Source organism: Dermacentor albipictus, chromosome 1, assembly GCF_038994185.2.
Source record: "Dermacentor albipictus isolate Rhodes 1998 colony chromosome 1, USDA_Dalb.pri_finalv2, whole genome shotgun sequence".
Classification (NCBI taxonomy): Eukaryota; Metazoa; Arthropoda; class Arachnida; order Ixodida; family Ixodidae; genus Dermacentor; species Dermacentor albipictus.
The window spans coordinates 332,285,305-332,310,517 of record NC_091821.1 but is presented as its reverse complement, the minus strand read 5'-3'; the positions used below and the strand labels follow the sequence as shown (position 1 = coordinate 332,310,517).

The following is a 25,213-nucleotide window of genomic DNA, read 5'->3' as shown; positions in this document are numbered from 1 at the left end:
CAACACTTCCGGAAGTAAGGCAGCAGCAACTGCAATTTTATAACAGTTCCGAAAGTGAACCATTACCTTGCCCTTGCATGATTAGTCAGAATGGCGCTTTTGCTCATGAAAGCATGAGCAAAAGCAAAAGCGCAAGCAAATGCTTAGCTCTCTGAGAAGTTATCACATTGCACCCCTCCTAGAATAAATGACTGCTTATGGCTCGTACCTGTTCTTGACTCAGCTACAGTGGATTTCTCAATGCGTCGGCTAAAGAGCCCTAGCCAAGTCAAAGCACACTTGACCATATCATCTTCATGCCTTCTTTCTTGCCACGCATGTGGTATTGGAAGCGTGTAGAATAATGCCAAAACACAAATGCCAATTCACTTAATATTTTGGAAAAGAATCTCCCTACACATAAACAAAACTTGAAACAAATACTGAATATTGTTTCTATTTTCGATGCCTCCCCCCCTCCACCCAGCCATCCCTGCCATCTGGCTTTGGGGTCCAAGAGAAATCTGGTCACATTATGCACGCACCCCATTCTGATTATCTGTAAAAGTGCCTTCACTTGCGAAAAAAGTTGTTAATGACATCTTCAGCATTTAGAGGCACTATATACCACATAAATAATACTAGATGCAACACTGTTGATCTAAGTCCCTGAAAGAAATGAGGTGACAAATCTTTTACTATAGCACCTGATAATTTTGTCAGCTTGAATGAAATGACCTCAAACTACACTATTGGTGTGCACGATATATGCAATAGGTGAACAGCAATACCTGTTACCCCACAGACAGCAATACTGAACAGCCCACGGACATCGAAGATATTAAATAGCAGAAATTGCTTCTGTAGTGTGGCAACACAAACACTTACGTCTATCAGGGCTGTCTCTGAGAAGCAGTTCTCGACACCCATTCGAAGAGTTTTTTCAAGCGAGATACTTGTGGCAATTATTCCATTAGGCTGCTCAAAGCCGCCCCTGGGTGACTGCATCTCCGCCTTCTTGCTGTCAATTTCCAACTCGTAGGAAAACCCTGCGTAGTACAAAGTTGAATTTATGAACAAAAGACATGTGCTGCACAGAAGATCAAACCACAGTTATTTCCTCGCAAATGTTTATTTTAAAGATACTGCAGTATCTGTGCACCAATGCAATAGCACAAAGCCAAATAAGTGCTACACAAATTATCAATGTTCTACTCATTATGATTACATGCCGCTGAGGGACACAAAAGCATTACGTTTATTTAATGTGTTAGAAATAAACTTTGTTCAGGGTCTTCGGTCTGATGCAAACAGCCTATCCATTATTATAGGAACAGCCCTAACCTTTTTTCAAGCACTGGACTGATAACATGTGGTTTTTATTGGCACAAGGACAAGATATAGCCAAAAAATGCCATGACATATGGTGATAGGTTCTCAATGTATTATGATGGAGTGGACAATGAGTTGCAAATGGCACGTGTAACGTGGCTGTAGGAAGGCCTAAAAACAAGTCGCTATAAATTGCACAAAATATGCGACTATGAAAGTAATGACAAAATTACTAATGATGTGAACTATGAACATAAAAGTTCACTTAGAAAGAAATGATATAGTAAAATGTATACAATAGCACTAGTGCCTCAACAGGGTCCTTGAAGTCAAGGGCTGAGAGGCCCGTGCCGCGAAAACTTTTTGCACTGTAGGTGCAGCCTGCGAGGCAAGGCTGCGTGACAGATAGCCTGGCCAGATGATCTGTACAGTGTTTACGCCTGCTAAAAATTTTAAGACTGTTTTAAAATCAGAAATTGGCTCGTGGCTCAGAAATAATTCTGGCTGAAGAGGAATGCACTCATGATTTTGGGATAAAGGTATTTTTTACGCTGGGCTTCTATTTCAGGGCACTGGACAAGAATATGGAAGACTGTAAGATGTCCCCACATCTATCACGTGTCAGAGGATAACTTCCAGTAAGGAGGCGAGTGTGTGTTCCCTAGGTATATCCTATCCTTAACCTGCAAAGAAGCACTTCCTTGTGTCTTGTTTTCTCAGATATCTATTTCCGTATTCGTGGTTTGAACATATGTAGCTTATTTGACACTTCAGTATCCCACTGCCTTTGCCAACATTTTTGCAACTCACGGTGCAAGAAAGGCTTCAGATCTGTGGGAGGGATAGCTATGTTTGCATCTGTATGTTCAAAAACTACTGACGTAACACTTTCATCCACAGCTGCATTGCCTTTTATGCCTCAATGGCCACGTACAAGCATACTATGATTATGATGACTTGGTTGCCCATATAAGCTGAGCATAACAAGCTGCACTGTTCGCTAAAAACTGAATTCTTGTGTTTTTGTAGACTCATTAGAGCACTAACAATGCTCAATGAGTCTGTGAACACAACTGCTTTCATAACACTCATTCTTAGCTTTATGTGTTTAACTGCTAAAAAGATCATGTATGCTTCTGCTGTAGAAACGCTTGTATGCAGATTTAGTGCACCAGACATGAAAAAAGACAGTCCCAGAGCTGCATAACCAACACCGGTAAGAGATTCAGAAGCATCCATGTAAAATTCTACACATGAGTAATTTGCCTAAAGTTCTAGAAAGTGTGAATGTGTATGAGTCTCAAGTGCACATTTGGAACTTTCTGTAAAAGAGACATCACACTCAATAGCCTGCCATTCTCAAGGCAGTGGAAGCCAACTGGGATCCCTTAGGACATTCTCTTGAAGTAGCCTGCCTTTTCTTCAGCCAACGCTTCTAAACGCAGGGACAAAGGAGTCCTCATAGACGGGCAGTTTCGATAAAGCCTGGCAGATGATGCGTCTCTTATAGTGGAACGACATAGGTGTTCTATATCTGCCTTTACCTTTAGGGAGTAGGATAAACTTAAATATAAACTTATATATATTCTTTGGAGATGCAGGGAACATTCATCCGACTCAGCATACAGGCTTCCTGTAGGGCTAGTCCAGACGGCACCTGTAGCAAGCCGGATACCCATATGCTGAACGGGGTTTAACATCTTTAAAGCACTAGGTGTAGCATAGTTATAAACTATGGCTCCGTAGTCAAGGCTCGACTATACGAGGCGTTTGTAAAGCTACAGAGGAATTTCCTGTCGCTTCCCCATGATGTGCATGAAAAGAGCTTCAGCAAATTCGTAGCCTTCCGGCACTTCATTTTAAGATACTTCATGTGTGAGACAAAAGTTCACTTGCAGTCTAAAACGATACCTAAAAATTTATGTTCACAGCTCATGCATAGTCATTCTGCATTGAGATCTATCACAGAGTGCAGCTGTACCCCTCTGTTTTTTTCGAGAAGATGCATATTTCAAGGGTTTAGTGAAATCCATTCCCGTCCGCCCACTTAAACAGTTTGCTTAGGCCAAACTGTACCTGTCACTAGCCGATAGCAAGATTACAATATTCGTAACCGATTTGCACACCATCCACATGCACAGAATAAAACACTGTGCATGGTATCACAGCATGGAGAGAGCTCATTTTCACAACAAATAGAATACAGCTCAGCAAACCACCTTGTGGTACACCAATCTCCTGCGTAAATGGGTGAGCTAGAACTTTACCAACTCGAATACGGAATGTGCAGTTCAAGAGATAACTTTGAGCCATGTTCAGCAAGTTGCCTTGAATGCCCATTCCAGCCAGATCTCGAAGGATTCCAAAACAACAAGTGGTGTCTCATATGCTTCCTCCATATCTAAAGATACTGATAAAAAAAAAACTGTTTATGCACAAAGGGATCACATATATTTGTCTCAATGTGGACAAGGTGATCTGTTGTGGATCTACCTACCCTGAAACTGCACTGTAACGGATCTAATGTTTTGTTGCTTTCAAGGAAGTTAGTCATTTTCTCAAAGAGTTTGCATTTGCAACTGCTGGCTGAAGTCATGTCCTTGCTCTCTTTTGGAGTAGGAATTATTATTGCTTCTTTCCAGACAGCCGGGATGTAGCCACCACAGAATATGGAGTTAAAAAGTGACCATAAGTGTTCCGTCAGTTCCAGGGTTTAAGTGTTTGATCATGTCATCAAGCATTCGGTTGATTTGTGGAGCCAAATCAGTGCAGCAGTTCAGTAAAGCCTGAAACTGCGCCATGTTGAATGGATGACTGAATGGTTCAGCATGTCACTGATATCCTAAGAATGCCTCAGAGCAGTGGGAAGAACTAGAAATATACTTGAACTATGCATCTAGAGTATCAGCTTGTTCTTTGAGTGCATCTCTCTGGGTATTTACTAAAGGTAGAGGTTGAGATTGCCAGCCTTTAATTTATTGACTCTGTTCCAGGCTTTCCTCTCATCTGCACACAAACTTATACTAGAGATGTATTTATGCCAACTGTCCCTTTTGGCATGGTGGTGCATTCTTCTACCCCGAGACTTTGTCTCCTTGAATGTGATAAGGTTCTCTGTAGTTGGTGAGTCCCAAAGGCGACTCCAAGCCTTATTTTGCTTTCTGCGCACTTCCCTGCCCTCATCATTCCACCAGGGCAACACAACATTTTGAAGGCGACCCATTCATTTCTGGGATGCATACTGATACTGCATCGACTAGAAATGCTGTTAGATGTGCCACAGCGTCATTAATATTAAGTGGGCAGATATCATCCCAATTCAAGTACATCAGCTCTCTGTATCGCCTCCAGTCGGCTGTCAACCTTCCACCTGGTAACATGTAGATAGCATTCATTCCGTTTTGTACAATTTAAAACAATTGGGAAATGGCTGCTTCCATATGGGTTCCTAATAATGCTCCACTCCCGATATGGTATAAGTGCACTCAACGCTATGGTAAGATCTATTGAGGAAAATGTTTTGTGTGCAATGCAGTAGAAAGTAGGTTCCCTCTTGTTAAATAAGCAGACACCTGAGCAGAACAGGAAATCTTCTATTAGGCACCCTCTTGCACCACAAGGAGAATCTCCCCACAGGGTGCTATGTATGTTAAAATCTCCTGCAACTATATTGGGTTCAGGAAGTTCATTGATAAAGTTCTCAAAGTCTGTGCTCAATAGTTAAGAACTAATTGTCACTAACTTATTAAACAGCATAGCTCAGACTGCAACTGCTTTAAGGGGAGTTTGAAACTGTAATTGTAGAGAGGCAACTCCCCTATCTGGACGGATGCACTGCAATGAACACATGGCCTTAGAGATGCTGAAATGTGGTGCACCTGAACATATGTACTTCTCCCTGTTCATAATCCTCACTCTGTTTGTCCCTCTTTCCCAATGCATATTAGCAGGCCAAGGCAAGCAATACCGCGGGCCCTCAGCCTTTCTGTAAATAAATTGTCTCTCCTCCCTCTTTAGAAGTTGTAATTAAGCTTAACATTGCTTTAAATTGTGTCTACATTCTAGCAATACTCTACCCTCATTTGACTGCCCGTTTGTATTTAACGAACTACTCATAAGCAGAACAGAATATGCACAGCCCAAGAATAAAAATAATTCTAGGGTGTTTTTTATGATAAAACCCTGGTCCAATTATGAGGCACGCTGTAGCAGGAGACTCCAAGTTAATTTTGACCGGCTGAAATTCTTTAATGAGCACCTGAACCTAAGTACACAAGCATTGTTGCTTTTTTGCCCTCATCAAAATGCGGCCACCATGAGGATCAAACCTGTGGCCTCGGGCACAACAGCGTAACGCCATAGCCACTGAGTTACAACAGCGAGTGAAACAACCTGGGCAATTTCTCAGTCACAAGAATGTGGTTACTCACAATTTACAAGCAGGGACTTCCAGCAGGGAACCTTATCTTTCATTGTTGTTGTAGCTGCTGCATACACAATATCTAGTGCAGTTTCTTTTTGTATGACTGCACAGCTAGTGCTTCTTTGCACGTCAAAGAGTGGAAATGCTGAATGTTCCGCAATTAGGAGCACCAGGTACGCATGACACAGAGTCAACTGCACACAAATTTTGTACAGAGATGTTGTACATCACAAGTACATATCATTCGACAAAATGCGGGAAAAGGTATGTAAAACCTTGTGCTGATGCCTCTCATTGTCAAGGCGGTACAAAGTGTCATGCTGATGATGATGAATTTGGAGTTCTTTGGCACAAGGGCCAAATATGGTCAAAGAGTGCTAGGCCAGTATTAATGAGTTGGCAATGGAGCAATGAATTATATGGAGTAGATGTAACATGGCCATAAAGGGGCCTAAAAACAGTTGTAGCAAAGTGCGTAAAATGTCTAGGCAATCATATTATGGCAATGATTAATGAGATGTACAAGGAACATGAAAGATACATTGCAAAGGGATGATATAATATACCAAAATGTGTCAGTGATAAATGTTTACAAGAAGCACTACTGCCTTAAAAGAGCCCTTGAATACAAAGGTGCAATGTACCATATTTTGCCATTACAATGAGAGGTGACGCTACTGTTCTGTTCCTGCAGAATCTACATTGTTCCCTGCCAAATGCCACCTCTGAGTGAAATCTGAGTGCAAAGAAGCCAGCCATTATATTCATCTGAAGAAGCATACACACCGGCACCTCTACTATTTACATAACATTTGGCACTGCTATGGACCAGCAATTAACAAAAAACAAGCAGCTTTGAAGATTTCAACACGCTCAAGTGCTTACTTTGAGAGTCCATGCATTCAAAACTAACCTAGTTCCTCAGGGATGAATTTTCCAGTGAAAGTGATGCACGCTAACACTTCAAGGCAGTAATAGTAAACATTGTTCCTGTTGCATTTTGGGGTTTTGCTGGACATGCGCTCTATGGGAATTTCAATCCAGGCCTTTGCGTGTACAATAGGAGAAGCCCTGAAAAAGTAAGACATATGACATTGAATTCACTTCAGTGCCCCACAAAGATGTCGGCATTACAAGATGACACATATGTCATCATACCCCTGAGCATAACAGAACAAAGAAAGAAATAATATATGTATACCTAAAGAGGTAAGCCGAGTCTGACTCGTAAGCTCCTATCATGATATCTGTAATAAAAGAAAGCAATAAGTTAAAGCAATACAGGCCTTAAATAGGCCCAGCTTAAGCTAAGGGATATAGTGGAACAATACTATTATTAAAAGCCATAATAGAAAAGCATTCATTGCATGATGAACAACAAAAGCTCCTGCAATGCAATGCCAGTTTCATCACAGAACCTGCTTACAACCATTCATCATATACTATGCATATCTGGCATGGAATCCAGAATATACAACACAGTAGAACCTCGGCCATACGTTCTGGAAAAAAACCATGAGAAAAAAATGTACTCACTGGGAATATATCTGATCCGAAGGAACTAAAAATATTTGACACTCAACTATAGTTGACATCTACGTAATTCGAAGCGTCGCGCAGGTCATTGCGGCACGAGATGCCAACGCGCGTAGAGTTGGTGGTGCTCTAGCGGCCCGAGACGCATTTCGTTGTTTTTCTATTGCGTGGCGTTTTAGGAGGCCAACGGGAAGCCGAAACGAAATCGAGCTGGTGGGGGGGGATGATGCTGAAGCAAAACGTGGTGCCCACATTTTGCGCCGCTTCAGTGGGGAACAGCAGTGAGTTTAGGGTATTGCCTATTGAAATTGTGCTCTACATTTCTGACGTCAATATGCGACGTGAAACAGAGAGGCGAAAATGCTTATTGCAATACGACTGCCAGTGACAGCTGTGAATGCCACGTGCAATGACTCCGGAGAAGATTTGCTGGTACCGAAATGAGAAACTGAGTGCGCACCGGCGTTTTCAAGTGACACGGGCGGGCAAACTTTGCGGTCAAGCTGCCACAGCAGGCAGCTATACACTGTTCTTGGTCGTGCGCGCCTCGCGCATTTTCTTGTTTACGTGGTATCTAGCCGCCTGAAAACATATCATACCATCAGAGTTTAGTGACGTACTAAACGTTGGTGCCGAAAAATAGTGTTGTTTGGGAATGTATGAACTGGTAAAAAATGAGTGTAACTCTATTGGGTCATTTTTTTTGTGTGTGAAGGGAAAGTATCAACAAGGTTCTGCTTAACTGTACATGAATAGGAAGACAGTCGAGCGAGCTGGAACAAATGCACCAGTACAAACTACATGCTTGCAATGTACTATACGAATACATATATATATGTTTACCTGGGTACTCATTGTTATCAATATCCAATGCCTTGGAAATGCTGATGCCAAAGCCCCGCGGCAGAGTTCTCTGCAATCTGGCTTCAATGCGCTACCATATGGGAGAAAACAACAAACTGCTGATAAGGTATTGTGTACTGGCTACAAACTCTGACATGCAATCAGGATGATGCTAAAGCAAGAAATATGTAAATAATCATTTTAAAAATATGCATTGCCTTACCTGGCTAAAAGTGGTTCTTAGACCATGTTTCCCGCCATTGTAGATGTACACAGCACCGTAGCCATTTTCATAAGGAGCACCGATAGCTACATCTGAAATTATTGTGCAACAGTTTAACAGTTCGAGATAGTTGTTAATATAAATAAATGAAAGAATAGCACGAAACAAGCATTCACTTCACCTTATCCAAAGCAATTGCAGCTTGAGGCACTCTTAGTTTAACGCCCATTGCCAAAGTGGATCAATATCAAAAGATTTATTACTGTATCACCCCAAAAAGTTGGACCAAGTTGGTGCTGTGAAGAGGACGCCAGCCTTTTTAATTCACACTAGCAAGCACTCCGTATTAACTAGGCAGGGTTTTCTTCCACAAATACCACTTTATGCAAGAAAAACTGCAGCAATAAGGCAGGACCCCTATGACACAGTCCTTGTCGATAATTTTTCCCAGTCACAGTACTCCTAAACTCTTGCCCCTATGATACTAAAGGAATGATTGCATTACTATATGCTTTCTGGTTTTACACACCTGGTCCTGTGAGAAACGTAGAGAAAACTTTACCATAAGAGGTCATAAATATAAATTAAAACAAAGATATTGTATTGGCAGGTGCACACTGAATCAATTTTCATTATGTTTGCTGCATTTAAAAAAGGAAGCCAAACTTATTTGCTGACTAGTGGGAGCAAATCCCCTATTTACGCATTCAAATCTTTTTTGCAGAAACCGCTGAAATTTGGAAAATAAAGAGCATCACACTTGCAGCTCTGACTTTGCAATATGAAAACAGAAATAATTTTACAGTTAAAACTGCATCAATAAGGTCAATCAAAGAAGACAAGGCTTATATATTATACACCACTCACATAAGTAACAATTTCACTAAGCTATTAACAAATATGTAACATTTGCCTACTTCAAGTGCTATTGGATAAATTGTTCAGAATTACATTATTTGGTTTTCGTTTAGAGTTACGGAGTTGAAAACTTGATGCTTCTGTAGTTTTAAAATTTGTTGGTTTCTTGCAGTGTTTGTAAAATATCTGACGCCCTAAATCAAAATTCTGCTTCTAAAAGCCAATGGAGCCATGGTTGTAGCATTCAATATTAATCAGCATTTCATCTGTGCTAATGACAAGAGTAACCTTGAAGCTATCAAAACAGTGATGATGAACCTATTACCTGGGTATCCATCCAAGTTCAGGTCACCAATGTTGACAATAGTAGTACCAAATCGAGCTCCAGGCACAGATGAGCCCATGAGGTGGCCAGATTGTAGGGACAGACTCTGAAGTTGCATTAGGGTGATGCAATCAGAATAATTCGTTTTTTATCTAAGGTTATGCAGAATTTTTTATTCTGGCTAAAACAAAATAGTACGTATTCGATTTCAAAACATGTCACTTTCTTTTAAGCTGTGTGTTGTGTACAAACGCTAATGCATGCCAAAGCTCGTAGCCACTGCACAGGTCTAAACAATTAACAGACGGCAGCAAAACATAATGTCAGTACTGCCTTGACCTTGCAAGGAAAAAAAGTTGCCAATTAATGAAAAGAGATGCGGCACAAGAACGGAAACTCGATGTGCAGTGTTAGGGGTGAAAGTATAAAAGATTCCTTCTGTGGCTTTCTATATGTCTCCATCCAATGACCACAGTAGAGATATGGGATTATTAAAAAATGAGTAGCTTGTGTCTTGACACATTTGTTTCAAGTAGTAATGGTCCCATGTATAGCATGAGAAAATTTATGCGATAACGGTCCAAACTAATACTTCAGCTAAAGCGACCCTGCTTGATTGTACCAGGGAAGTGACATGGCCCTCCATGAACAAATATGCTCTTCTCATATCACTGCCATGTCAGATACTGCACTACGGATGACACGTACAAAACCGCACGCATGCATGCACACATGCACGCAACATAGATGCATATACACATGGACTTTTACCAACCAGTACCACCACAAAAGCAATTTTTTAATATGTTATCATAAATTCCACAAAATCAAGATAAACATAACACAAAGGGAAGGAAAACATACTTGAGGATGACAGTAGATTCAGTGGTGCAATGAGATTAGGAAACTTTCAGACACAGGAAAGCTTTGCCTTACAGTGGTTAAAAAAGTTGACAATAAGCCTGAAGGTGGTGCTGAAATGTCGCAGCCACATGCTCAGCTGTGTTGGAATTTACTTCATTTCCGTCATCTGCAAACATGTTATTCTTCAAGACTGTGCTGAATGCCTTCAGACCTTGCGCTTCTTCAGTTCCCGAAACATTAGGCCACAATTGCACACACTGATTTCCGCAGGCATGCAGATGACACCATGCAGTCAAAAGCATTTGTACAGGCCAATCGCCCTTGATAGCACAAAAGTGCCTTTGGTTCCCTATCCAAACAAGACAAAATGGTCCAAGGCTTTTCCTTTGCTTACCATACATAAATTCAGTTCTCGATGTGCTGATTACAGCATCAACTTTGCAAATTTTATGCCAGCTTGTTCATCCTCAACTATGGAAGGACAGGCAGTGGAGATCTTTGCCAATATTTTTCCACTCAAGGTGAAAGAAAACCAATTCCTTAAAAAAAAAAACTGTCAGTGGACGTGAAATATTTTTGATGCTGGCACCTACTGCAACCAAATCAACTGCTATCAGTAATGTCACGATTTGCAGTAGAGCATGCAAAAATGTCTGCTCTAAATAATCAAACTATGCAAAGCAAATACTATGATTCTACAAGATCATTTTTGGAAAAAACAGTGCAACACAGGATGCAGAACAAGAAAAAAAAATGACACACACTGGTGCCAGTATATATTGTTTCTTTTTCCTTCCTTGTCGTGTGTTTAGTTCCACTGTCTACCAAGATGCACTGGTAACAGCTTGGCTGAATTTCAGCTTGAATAATCATTGGCTGCAACCACACCGACATCACTAAGGGCCCAAGAAGCCACACAGTGAAGCTATGGCATTAACTACTTGTCACGTTCTGGGGCGACTGAGGCCTCATGTCTAACAGCTAGTGGACAGATCACTTTTGAAGCAAGAAAGAAAGGAGGCGCAAGAACTTCATACTTACTGCTCCATTGCTAATGTAGATGTATGCCTTTCCCTCATCCCCGGTAGTTTCTTTAACAGAGTAGAAAGGAGCACCAACAATCAAGTCGGAGTAGCTGTCATTGTTTAAGTCAAGCGCCAGCACCGCAGCACCAAAGTATGAGCCCATCTGAAGAAAAGAAACACGTAGCTGTCATTCTTGTACATAGCTTGAATCTATTGTACTGTTGTGCATAACTTGACAGGTATGTTTAAATACATTCACAAACCAGTGTTCTCTAACTCAGGACTATGCCTTGACGGTAACTTGCAATTGCCTGCTAAGTTATTTACAACTCACTCGTTCTCCTTCTTCTTTTTTTTTATGAGGCACCACCATTTACAAAAAAAAAGGAAACACAAGTACTAACCTAACATGCCTTCATGGATCAGCTGATGACCAAATTACACTGAACGGTTTCTGGTTCTCACATGCAATGCAGACCTATTGTGCATAGAGTTAAAATGGCACTAAAGAGAAACACTGAATCAGCTTAGACTGATAAAGTATCCTTTCATAATTACTTTTGTTAATTGCACAAAAATATTTGTTTGATTATTCAAAGAGATGGCGATAAGTGACAGCAATGAGTCACAGGTTTTGCCATCACGGAGGGTAATCCATTGCTGTCGCTTGGCGCTGGTTTTTGGCCAGCCAGGAAATTTTGTTTGTCTCCTGGAAGTCCACATGGTGACTTCTGTCAGCATGATTGCACAACAACATGCCAGCAACCATTCCACCCTGGTCTGTCCACTTCAATCTGAATTTGCTCTTGCAACTTGCTCTCTGCCATGGCAGAAAAAATAGCACTTTATCTCCTCTCAAGCTGAGGTCAAAGTATTGGCACTGTCTTGTTGTTATTATTGAGATCAGTTTTGTTTTGATGCTTTTAGAAACGAGACGCTGCCAAGAGCCATGAAAATGTTTTGAATGTTGCTCACCAGATGGTGCCATGCCCTTTCACCCTGGTTGCATTGAACGTATTTTCACTGGCGATGACAGCATACCGTATTAAAGCTAGATCCAATGCACCATTGTTAAAACATTGGCCTTATAGTACACTTGCTATTTTTTATGGGCACATGATTGTATTTATTTGGACAACAATGTAAATCTGTCACGATTTTTTTTCATGATGTTGTGTCCACCTGGTTGCTCCACAGTATGACGCAACAGTGTAAAAGGGTCTGCCTGTTGTATCGCCTGTCGCTTGAATATTGTGTGCACGTGGTTGCTGCTTGAACATTACATGCGTGTTGCGAGAATCCACAAAATAAAATAGAAAGGAGTACAGACTCTCTCAAATGCCAACATTAATCTGTTGAACTGGTCACGTTGATATCCTTTTCTTTTCAAATGTTTTGCTCTCTGCCGTGAGGGGCATTGCACAAGGTAGAAATCATTAATTCACTATCCAAAACCTTAGAACATCATAATTCATTTCAATTCAACATGCTTCAAGGACGTGTATACTAGAATGTAACGCATCCAGAAAGTATTTTGCTTGTACTTTGTATGAATGGGAAGAGTATAATGATTCCTCTAGTTCTTGTATGAGAATTAGAAAGAGAGTTGCCACAGTGCCGTTATTACAATGTCAGTCTAGAAGCAACAGCAACCTACATAATGAATGTTTTGCATCAAAGGGTTTGACAGTTTGAAACAGTTTGACGAAATTTTGTAGGCACGTAGGGTACAGCTACAGTAAAACATTCACACCACAATTTAAATGAAGCATCTCATATTAAGAGATCCACGGGTGATTGCAAGTTACCCTCCTCCCCAGCCATGCCTTTCCTCCTCAACCCATCCGCTGAGCAACCGGGGCTAAGCTCTGCCATCAATGGTTTTATGTCATGATGTGATGTCATGTCGTCAACTTCCGGTGTCTTGTAGCCAGGAAGCAGAGCCTCTCCAGCCTCTCTGCTAGCTACCTGCTCATTGATACCCTTCAGTGAGAGCTATCGAAGAAGCATGCATTGCTAGCATTCTGTGGCAGCACCCAATCACTGCATGAGCACAGTATGTAAGGGTAGTAATTCTCCCATGTGAAAGTGACGGCCGCAAATGTGTAGGTCGTGGTGCTGACCAGATACCTACAGCCAGATGCACTGCTGCCACTCTACTCACCTGTTGCCTTATATATTAACACAATGTTGCAGCTTGGCATGTCGCTAATTGTGAGATCTGCGGCCCACAACGCAATAAGGGCGATTCACAGTGCTTGCGAAAATAAACTTCCGAGACCAAAGCCGACTGTGCAGCTCATGTCAACACAGAGCATGTTTTAGCACAGGCAGATGACACTTGGTGTGTGCTAGAAGTGCTTGAGTGTAGTGATAAACTGTTGTAGTGTATTCTCTTTCTGTTACTTTCTTTTCGTCAGACAATTCAACCAATATGCCTATTATGAACGACATTTGTTTGCCATGAAGTTAGAAAAATTGCCGATGATGTAATATGAGTAGCCAATCGGATAGCTCGCCTGACTGATGTCATGTACCCTACCCCCTCTACGTAGCAGGTCATGGGTGGCTGAAAACTCGGGGGAACAGCACTGCTGTAATCGGTAGCAACGCACATTTTTTAAACATTATAATAAATTACATGCATTACATTACATGGAACGCTTCAATGTGTCACTTAATCACTAGAAAGACCTACCCTAACAATTCAGTATGTTTGGGAAAAAATCATCAAAATCGTTTCAGGGTCCCTTTAAAGCGAATGGATTTTCCAACGCTCAGCGAGTCAACATAGACCTTACATTTATATACTGACGTGCTTTCATAAATGAAAATTAAAGTGATGGAAGAAATAAAGGAAAAGCTCATATTTATCTTATAGGTTTAATCCAGTATACAAACTGCTTAACTTTCTTTCATAAAAATTTTTTTTGTCTGTTCAGCCTTGTAGTAATAAGCACATGACAATATTGTCACCACATTGTGACATCCGAAACTGACCTGTTCGCCTTCTTTTTTCATCTGCACCCTAAGGCTACCTGAAGTTGGGTTTTCCTGGGCGAAGAAATACACCTGAAAAAGAAAGAAAGGTGCCTAAAATGCAATGCATAACTTATACGTAACTAATTATATAATAAGTTGCAAACAATGTGCATGTATTCCACCAAAGCCTGACCACTTCAATGTTGCGGTGCCACAACAGACGGCACATAGAATGGCAGAAACTTTCTTGCCGTGCAGTGAATTATTATGGATGCATGCACCAATGCATGCAATTAGGTAATCCCCGAGCTTTGATCTTGCATGCAATGCAAGGTCACAACTTGAAGATTACCTCCTGACAAGTTGCATGTTTCCAACCAAAGAGGTTGCTGTGAGGCATAGTGGGAAAGAGTGCACATAAATAAAGAGCAAGCTATTCAGCTATTCATTAGCACATTGAACCATAATTTCTGGCAGAAAATTCTTAACAGCTTTCTCCATAATCATCATTCGAGTATAACTTTCCTGTTAGTCTGTTTGCCACACTAATGGCTGTATAAAAATCTTTGCAAACAGAATGTACAAGCACAGTTTGCTTGTATTATGGATAATAAAATTATATTATGGACCTGGAAAATCTAAGCGTGGCTCTTGTGGTGAAGCCGTGCACAAAAGACAAGCCCCAGCATGTGTAGCTAGCACTTCTTCAATTGAACAATGCCAATTCCACCATTAGTTCGGCACATGTGCAAGGCAGAGAAGTGCATTTGTGAATTATGAAAATGGTCTACTGTAAGCGGGTAAGGCTACCTCTTTTGCGTAAACTGAAATGAATAGCACAAAAGCTAATTAATGGCTCCTACCGTGATGACCTTGCGCTCTGTAGCTTGTCTATACAACACCTAGCATGCTACATAAAACAGGCTGAGCCTAAAGTGGATATGTGCCTCTCTGAGAAGACACTCACAAGAAAGCAGGCACAGATGACAGTGCGCAGGCACTTTACAATAAATATATTAATTTAAGTTTGGGGTGTAACATACCAAAGTGCAACTCTCAGGCTATGAAAGAAGCTATAGTGAGGCTTTCCCGACTAATTTCAACCACTTGGCGTTCTTAAATGTGCAGCCATAACATGTTGTATGCGAGTAATATTGATTTCCACTCTCACTGGAACAGGGCAACCAGAGCTGGCAATTAAATCCACAACTTTACTGTCAGCAGCAGCATTTAATCAGTGTCCCTTAGGAACTCTTGTGGCACATCACATTTTATCACATTCTCAGGGGATGTGACAAATTCCGTCATTTCTTTTTGCCGTTCAACATTTCGTCTTGTATATTCAGTGTTTCAGCTGCACTCACAGCTCCTTTACGGTCCTCAGTTTCTCTTGGAGCTCCGGCAACCATTGAAGGACCCATGCTTTCAAAGAAGCGGCCAGATGTTACACTATAACCTGAAACAACATGAGCATCATTGAGCAACTCAGAGCAGCAACTGTTACTGGAGCACTGTGACATGGTAAACGTCACTTATTGTGCCAAACTAGCCCATTTTATGAAAACATTTTCAGTACTCACCAATATATTGTTGAATTCTCGGAATATTGCTGGCATCCAAGATGCCCCGAAGTTTGAGACTCAAGCTCTGAGATGCATTGCTAGGTATAGTGTATTTAATCAGTGAGCCTGTAGATTGCAAAAGAGAACATCAAAGTCACTTTTTTTTTTAGATTATTAACAAAGTGCATCGCACAGGTGCCGTGGCATGGCTATACACATACTGTGCTCCTATTGTCTGGTCTAATGACCCTCTTTTTTTTTCTCTTTACTTTCATGCCAGATCCAAACTAATCGCATAATAGGTGTCACGTCTTCCTTCTCTTGGTCTGTGTTGTCAGTATGTTGGTTCCTACAACACGGCCATACCGACTTGGCCAGATTACTATTCTAGAAGGATAGACATCTAACCTTTTTGAAAGTCAAGTGTCTACCCTTCTACATAACTTATGCTGGTTCCCAGCAGCAAAAGTATGTGTACTGAAAGCAAAAAATTTTAAGCTTAAAGAACCTAATGTCTATTTATGCCTACTTTGGTGCATCTACCATATAGTACTACACCTTCTCCCAATGTTACACACACACAGAAAAATATGCAACTTCCCAAAGGAAACTTTATCATGTCTTTAAAAACTATACGCAATAATGAGCCAACTAAAATAAGCACTGGTTTCAATAAGCACAAGTGATTTACATCCTTGGCACTCAATATTCAAATGTAACCTAAGCAATCCCTCACAGTTCTGCTTCAATATAATCAAGTTATGCTCAAAACTAGTTAGAGCTAATTTATTAAGGTTTGCATCGTCATAAGGGCATAAAACAGGCTGAAGAAAGAAGACACATTCTGAAAAGTGAAAATATTAACTAAGCAATCCCTTGCAGTTTCGCTTCAAACTAATCGAATTATACTCAAAACTAGTTCCACTACATTTATTTATGAAGATTTGCATCATCATAAAGGCATAAAACAGGCAGAAGAATCAAAAGACACATTCTGAAAAGTGAAAATATGGCACAGATGGATTTCTGTGATCAGGGGCGCTATAACGTAAACTATTCCAAACTTTTCTATTCAAATTCTGCAATCAGCCCTACGCGATTGGTTAAAAACTTCTTCGACCACCCCAACTTTGCCTAGCTGTCACGAGATGTCACGAAAACCGTGATAGTTCCCCATCTGATATGACATGTGCACACTGATTATGCATGATTTGACCGAACAAAAGCAAAATAGTTATTTCTGATTCGACGCGTTTTCGCCATTAGCCCTCGGCTATTGGTCATATGCTTTCAGGCTGCACCCACTTCACCTGCCTGTCACGCGAAGCCACAAAACTACAAAAGCTCACCGCGTCAAAGTGATGTGTACGCATTAAAGATGCGTTAATATGCCAAACAAAACTGAGTTTTCTTCTGAACAGCCGCAGGCTGCCCCGTTCCGAAAGGAATAAAAGATGGCTGCCGCTGATCGCTCAGGCACTGGCTACTCGCACTTACCGGAAAGCATGGGTTTATTTGCATATAATAAAACTTTTTATGTGGCCACATAAGGTTTTCGAGCACCTTCAGCACGTTTACAACCTCGTTTTGCCAACTCTTCTTTGCTGAGGAACCATTTTAGCAGCATTCTTAACCATCCGTTGCATGCCGCCGTGATTTTCGACCAGCCACCGCGAGTTAAATAAGGGAAAGCAGACCAATCACAGACGCTGGCACCACCCTCTTCGTCTTGTTATCAATTTTCTCTGAAGTGGCTCGGCCCCATCAAATCCCTCTCCACTTGAGCATACTCCTCGCCTCTTGTCAGCCAATTAGCTAAGACCAGCTGCTCAGCGTAGGCAATGTTGTTTGTTTTTGAAGCAAACAAAAGGGACCTCCTATGAATGAGAAGAGCGTTTCATTGGTGTGTTCATACAACCCTGCGGGTGACTGCCCGATGCTTGTGTCGGCGGTTTCGCAAATTTGACATCAGGAGGTTGGAATAAAAACATTTTGGAATTGTTTGACGTTATAGGGCCCCAGGACAAAAGGGAACCTTACACTGAATCACATATGTAGGACATCCAACATGATTTTGAACATATTTTAATAAAATGTGCTGTAGTGAGGCATACAGAGGGGAGCCAGTAAGAACATTACCTGTCCAGTCAACAATTCCTGGAGTTCCCGCAAGAAATTCGTTATTCTGCAGTAAGAAGGAGCAGACAATCAGTCACACTTGCTCAGTCAGTCCCGAAACAGAATGTCACAGATGCCCTGCTCAAATTGCAGTGTGAAAATATTTATGAGCTGTAGCAGGTAGCTGATAGTTTCATTAAATTATATAAGTTGGAATGCAAGTTACAGTGTGCAGGGAAATTTTAGAGTTGCCGGACGATTTGTGCAGTCAGAGAAATATGAAGAACAATTACTGAAACAACATGCAGCAACTTGGAGAGCATGGGTTATTGTATCATCTACATCATCACATGTTTAACAAGACAACTAGATAATATAGCTGCTTGTAAAAAAGCAAGGTCACTCCATTCAGCTTAAAAACTGCCGACACTATGGCAGGTCATTTGCAGTTTTAATTGTTGGGCAAATTTCATTAAAAGCAGTCTAGCACTGGAAAATATCCAATCATTCTTTTATCATTATTCTGACATCAGATGTTATATCACACCTTGAATGACACTTACAGCAGAGATGTCTGCTGAGAAACCAAACTCTGCTACGGCATAGTAGTAGCTGTCTGGCTGCTCAGAGTTTGGCGGCCTCACTTGTAGAACTGCAAATTCAGACAAGGTTAACAAGAAATGAAAAACGTATAAACGTGGGTTGGATATCATGGTTTGCATTGCTAATCAAATGGCAACAGAGAAGCCTTCACAAACGAACACTACACAACATTTAAAGCTTGAAAACAGATGACCCACTGCACCCAGTTCGTAAAAGTAAGAAGTACCTAAAACTTGCATTTTCAACTTTTAAATTACTGGTAGTGCTTAAAGCAACATGAAATCAGTGCAAGTTAAAAAATTCCAATAAATTAAGTTTGGTTCATGCGACCCTGACAATGCCATGTTTGGTGCTCACAGATTTCCATGAACCATGACTTTAGTTATTTAAATCCAGAATTGGCCCTCTGGATACTTTAGACTTGACTTGTCAAGACGCATGCTGATCATTCTGTAAAGTTAAACTCTGCAGGTTTCACCTTTTTCTGAGTGCCAGAATCAATGGCATGTTACATTTTTCTGATAAGAATGAGTGTGCATTAGATTTTAGCACCCTTTGTTTTCTAGTTACAACACATAAAAACTGGGTTTGCATTAGATATGGGGGTTGCTTTAGAATGTGGTAATGCTGCTGAAAAAAAAAAAAGCAGCAATGTGTTGGGAAATTTCCTCTGCCTGTTCCTTTATTTCAACTCCCCAGGTAATTCGCTCAATTCCAAAAGTCTCATCCAGCTCGAAATAATAGAAGGCCACAGCAATAATCAATGTGATTTCAATTGCACGACATCTTTTCTTATGGAGCAGTAATACTAGAATACAAGATGAACTAATAGGTCTAGAAGATTGATTGGTGTTAAAGATACAATTCCTTTAACATTGAGCACAGTACTTCATTAGGTGATTTGGCAGAATATGTGATGTTGGGCTAAGGCTCATTCTTTATGCCTGCATTTTATTTCTGCTGCTCGACCATATCAAATTTTTCTGTTATTATATCCTGCAGATGCAATGATAAGTACATTCAAAATTTAAAAATAATGTCGCAACATTTGTAGCTCGCTATCCTGTTTTGTTTAAGACCAGAAACATTTCTGGCTGCTCCTTTGCACCCTTAGTAAATATATAAAGCAGGCTGCCGTTCTTCAGTGTGACAGATCATAAGAAGTTACAAGTGACTTACGTTTTCTGAGAAGTGGGCGCAGTGGCTCACTGCGATCCAAATCATGACTGAGAACATAGCAAATTCCATTAAGCATGTACATTGTATTGTTATAGAGCTGGTTTTTCCACTTTGGGGCACATACCTAAAAGAAAAAGAAAAACCGTTGTAGTACCAAATTTTATTGAGTACTATGTCAAGGAGTGAATGGTCAGCAATGCTATGTCATTTGAGGAATATGATGTGCTCTTCCGCAGTATATGCAGGATGTCCCGCATAACTTGAGCCAAGAATTTAAAAATGAAAGGCACGTCGGAAGCAAATTGAACGGAACGCATACTAGTTGCAATAGCCTATAGTAACTCGACAACTTCTTGTTTTCCCCATAACTCACTAATTAATTAAGTTGAATTACCCAACTCTTTAATTATTGGCTGAGGACCCCAAGTATGATAGGCAGATTTGCAGAGAACCTTCAGGAACCACCGATTGAGTTGTTTCCTTTACGACACGTCCCACGTAGTCCTTTTTTCCGAGTTGCAAAGAAAGCCCACGAAATATGAAAAAAAAGCCATGTGACAGAGCGCTTGCACAGTAGTATAGTGCTGCACTCAAGCGCGAGTTCAGTGAACAAGGTCGGCTACCGTCAGATGACGGCAAAAATGCATGCTGCTGCTGAGCGCTGCCGATGAGATAAAGAACTCCCTGCCGCTTTGCCAGTCACGATGCAGCTGACCTTGTTCACCAAACGCATGCTTGAGAGCAGCACAATACCACTGCACAAACGCCCTGTCACGTGGTTTTTTTTCATATTTCGTGGGCTTTCTTTGCAACCCGGAAAAAAGGACTACATGGGACGTGTCGTAACGGAAACAACTCGATCGGGGGTTTCTGAAGGTGCTCTACAAATTTGCATATCATACTTGGGGTCCTCAGCCAATAATTAAAAAGTTCGGTAATTAACATTAATTAGTGAGTTACGGGGGAAAAAACTGTGCGAGTTACTATAGGCCATTGCGAATAGTATGAGTTTGATTCAATTTGCTTCAAATGCGCCTTTCATTTTTAAATTCTTGGCCCAAGTTATGTGGGACACCCTGTATACAAAAGCATTGCTCATACAATCCTGACTGATATGATTTGCCAGTTCTCCGTGCTGGAGGACATTCAATGTATACCTATTTTAACATTTTAATTCAGATCATGCACTTTCCCGGACAATATATATATATATATATATATATATATATATATATATATATATATATATATATATATATTTCTTAATTTTCCTTTGTTTTTCTTTGCTTGTGTAGAACATATTAGTGAGCTTCTGCTGTAAACAAACTGCCTAGCAACACAACACTTCTGTCTCTTTTCTTTTTTCTATCAAAGTGGCTGCTGTAGACCTAAGCAGGCAATGCTAAAGTTCCACTTTGCGAAGAATATCAGTAATTACCTCATTTTAACACTTCTTAGATTAAGCAAAATACCTCTGAAAAAAAAAAATTATGCTTGTCTCAGACGCTGCGAGAACCAGTGGATGTGAGGCTTCTTGGCAGCTTCCATCGCCCTCATATTACCAAGATACTATTGGTTTTATTGTGGGGGTATCATTATAAGTATAGGTGCTCGTACCAAGAAGTATGAGATATAATGCTTGGTGTTCAACACATCCACATCCCTTGCAAAAGCATGGTCAATTACAGCTTCCAATCATGATGTTGGTACACATCTTTTAGGGTTGCATTGAACTATATGAACATCGTTTGTGGCATATAAACCAGCACTTCTACCCAAGCTTGACGCTAACTACACAGCTGTTCCAAGTGCTTACCTTCTCCGAGCCTCAGATGTCTGGCAGACTCCTCGCTACATCTAATCAGCGAGACACTAATGCAAAGAAGCTAGGTCTACATGCTACACCCGAGTGACTGTAATGCAATTGCATTATCATGATCGGCCCACCCACATGTCCGATTGCGCTGCCTTCAGTGTCAGAATGCATTACAAACAACATAAAAACCTTGGCAAGGAAATATATCAAATTCAGCTATCAGGATCCCTACCCCAAGTCACTAATTTTGCTTACACAGTCCCCACGATGGGACCATCATTGACTGCACCATACTTCCAGGACCAGCCCGATTTACCAGTTCACTGTCTCTGGGACTGGTTCAGTTTAGTCAATGATGCACATGACAATCCAAACCATGGAGAAGTCGGCAAAAAAACTTTGCTTCAATATGTGGATAATCAATGACAATGTCAATGCATATAAGTTTACAATATTGCTCTCCATTTAAGAAAACATAAAAACTGTTTTTCACATCTCCACTGAAAGTTTATGGAATCATTCCAACATAGTAGATATGTGGGTGTTTTACTTTGTCTCTCTTTAGATCATATAAAAAATTATATTTGTTTTATTCGGTACTAGTGTTTTGTTAATCTCTCTTACTCTTAAAAAAGTAGTAATCAGTATTCTCACAGACACAAACCTCACTACATGAAAGAGGTAATATAGGTGCAACAGTAATTGAAGCCTCAAATAAAACTTTTCAATGTTACACAAGCACCAAGCTCAAAATAAAACTCACAATAACCCTTCCGTCGGGACCAGACTGAATGACCATTGACATCCCAAGGTGCATATTGTCAAGCAGATCATGGAAGCGTTCTCCATCTTCATTCTCTACTTCACCTTTGTCTGTTAGAACAAAAACACAGACATCTAATAAACACAAATTCATGTGGTAAACATAAGAAATAAGTTCATTTACCACATAAATAAAAATAGGGTTATCAGAAAATAACATTAGCTGAACTGTGCAGTGCAGCAAACAGTTTGGTGCATAATTCATGCCAATTGACACAGCCACAGTAATGAGAAGTTGTTTCTACATGTGCAATATCTGTTTCTGAGGATGATGCTATGCCCTGCAGTCTGGTACTTGCCCAGATGGAAATGGTTTGCAGGCTTGATGAGACTTAGACAAGGAGATGAAACAAAAGAACTAGTGACGTACAGTAAAACTTCGTTAATTCGACCTTCGTTAATTCAGAAAACAAGATAATTTGGACGCATCCTGTGGTCCCGGCAGGCATATGCGTTATTTAATGCAATCAAACTCTCTTTAATTCGGACGCATTTGGCTGCACATTGATTAATTTGGGCCACTCTCATAAAGCGGCAAGCGCAGAGCACCACAAATGTGCAATAACGGCATTCAACCGAAAGTATAATAGAAATGAAGTGGCGGAGTCTGAATCGCCATATTTATCAGCGGCAATCGTACATGAATTACAGCGTCGTCTCTATTTGTGCCTATAAGGCACTAATCCTTGCGTTTACCATTGCACATAACACCGTGTGCCTTCATAAGTGTGTAGTCGCCGCCCATGATCGCGTCAATAGCGACCATGGTTTCGTCTGCAGCAGCTGCAGCAAACAGTACACAGTGAAAACACTTCGTACGTAGGACATGTGAATCATCTCCCAATGTCCTCGCACCATTTCGGAGACAAATAGGACATCATCTGGACATCCAGTTTCGGATATCCTACCTCGATGTCATAATGATATCTCACATGGATCTGTTTCAAATATCCTACCACAGATGCCCCAGGGTTATCCTACATGGACCTTTTTTGGCATACATGTGAATATTTGTCCTGCAATTGAGGCTTTGCCTTTGAGTTTCCTCCAAATAGAATTATGTTTCTAGCATGTTCGAATAACAATCCGAAGCTATCATGTCTATAGCTCGTGTGTACTTGATGCCTTACGAATTCCCCGGAGCAATCTATTTTGAAAACTTCAGTTAGTTCATTAAGCTACTTGCACAAATAAAAAAAAACAGCAGTTGGCAAACAAGGCACACGGACCGCGCAGGATTGTGTTACTCAGCCAGCCAATCACAGAAGCAAACACAATCGTTGTCCTGCGACCTTTTCAAAATGGCGTCATACTTGATGCTTCCGGAGTGTCTGCTCTTCTTGAGTTTTTTCATCGACGAAAGCGATGAGGCGTGCAACAGACATGGATAAAGTGTATGGAGCCCGAGAAGTCCACAGTACAGTTCATTTCAATGCTGAACCCATTTTACTCATTAAATTTCACTGCCAACTGAAGTGAAACTTCCCAATAAGTTGCAGCGAAGCAAGCGTTTATTTCAATTCAATAAAGAATTAGGCTTTCACCGTTTCGCTGTAATAGACGAGTGAAAACGTATAAAATTACGCACTTTAATTTTATCTTTGTGGTTGCCATCTTATTTAGGTAACAGGGAAAGTTTGAAGTACGAACTCTTTGCAGCCTAATGGAGGAACAGTGGTTGGCGGTTATGAGGGCATGGGCGGAGCTTTACTGCAGACTTAAGTTGTATCCGACTATGGAAAAATGGGCGAGTATGCTGCCCTCCTGCACACGTGCGTGCGTGCGTAACGTGTGCACAAGATGTATCTGCTCGCTCTGCCCATCGCATCTGTGACGCAGCGCATGCTGCAACCATGTGTAATAGTAGACATTGTGGCAAACACAGTGCGAAAAAATCAGAATGTGTCCGTAAAATGTACACAGCATGTTCCCATAATGTCCCTAGCGCACATGCAAGGGATATCTGCAGGACACGGAAAATGCGGCTAAACGGTCATGCGAGGAAGATACGGAGGACGTATTCGAATATCCCTAGGATATCCATAGCACGTCACTGATGTCCCTGAGTTTGCACTCGGTGCATGCATGGGCCGCGTGCCTTCAAAACTGCGTAGTCGCCACGCAGTGACAACAACGACATCTTATGGATACCCTGTGGACATCCACTGCCCGGGCATGGATGTCAAATACGTTCTGCAGATCTCACCCGACTGTTTTGTTGCACTTTTTATGTTCAGAGGACATCCCTTGCATGTCCGCGAGGGACATGATAGGGACGTGCTGCGTACATTTTACGGACAATTGCCAGGGCCTCTTGCAGTTTTTGCCATTATGCATATTACGTTTGCAGATGACAGATGCAACGGGCAGAGGAGGAGGAGAAGGACGGAACTTTATTATTGCAGAAAAAAAAAATTATGAGGTTTTAAGTGCCAAAACCACTTTCTGATTATGAGGCTTAGCTTAGGCGTAGTGGAGGGCTCCGGAAATTTTGACCACCTGGGGTTCTTTAACGTGCACCTAAATTGAAGTACACGGGTGTTTTCGCATTTCGCCCCCATCGAAATGCGGCCGCCGTATTATTGCAGAAACCATTGCGCGGTTCATTCCTCGGTGGTTTCCCTCTGACAGGGCTCCACTGGCGATCGCGGCTTGGTAGGCCTGGTTGAGGGTCGCCAGTTGGCTTCCCAGGTCCAATTCGGAGAGTCTTGCCTCCCAAGACC

General features: G+C 41.1%; 1 protein-coding gene across 1 annotated transcript in view; it reads right to left on the bottom strand.

Annotated features, from left to right (window-relative positions):
- Nucleotides 1–25,213, bottom strand: part of LOC135909968 (integrin alpha-9-like) — a 103,216-nt gene that overhangs the window by 22,220 nt on the left and 55,783 nt on the right. The window contains exons 4-17 of the mRNA XM_065441974.1: nucleotides 22,432–22,541; nucleotides 19,853–19,976; nucleotides 18,634–18,722; nucleotides 18,092–18,137; nucleotides 15,971–16,078; nucleotides 15,755–15,846; nucleotides 14,409–14,480; nucleotides 11,425–11,571; nucleotides 9,520–9,625; nucleotides 8,337–8,428; nucleotides 8,114–8,204; nucleotides 6,936–6,981; nucleotides 6,648–6,805; nucleotides 868–1,028 (exon numbers count right to left, since the gene is read on the bottom strand). Of these exons, the coding sequence (XP_065298046.1) occupies nucleotides 868–1,028; nucleotides 6,648–6,805; nucleotides 6,936–6,981; nucleotides 8,114–8,204; nucleotides 8,337–8,428; nucleotides 9,520–9,625; nucleotides 11,425–11,571; nucleotides 14,409–14,480; nucleotides 15,755–15,846; nucleotides 15,971–16,078; nucleotides 18,092–18,137; nucleotides 18,634–18,722; nucleotides 19,853–19,976; nucleotides 22,432–22,541 (1,442 nt within the window). The remainder of the gene's footprint in view (nucleotides 1–867; nucleotides 1,029–6,647; nucleotides 6,806–6,935; nucleotides 6,982–8,113; nucleotides 8,205–8,336; nucleotides 8,429–9,519; nucleotides 9,626–11,424; nucleotides 11,572–14,408; nucleotides 14,481–15,754; nucleotides 15,847–15,970; nucleotides 16,079–18,091; nucleotides 18,138–18,633; nucleotides 18,723–19,852; nucleotides 19,977–22,431; nucleotides 22,542–25,213) is intronic.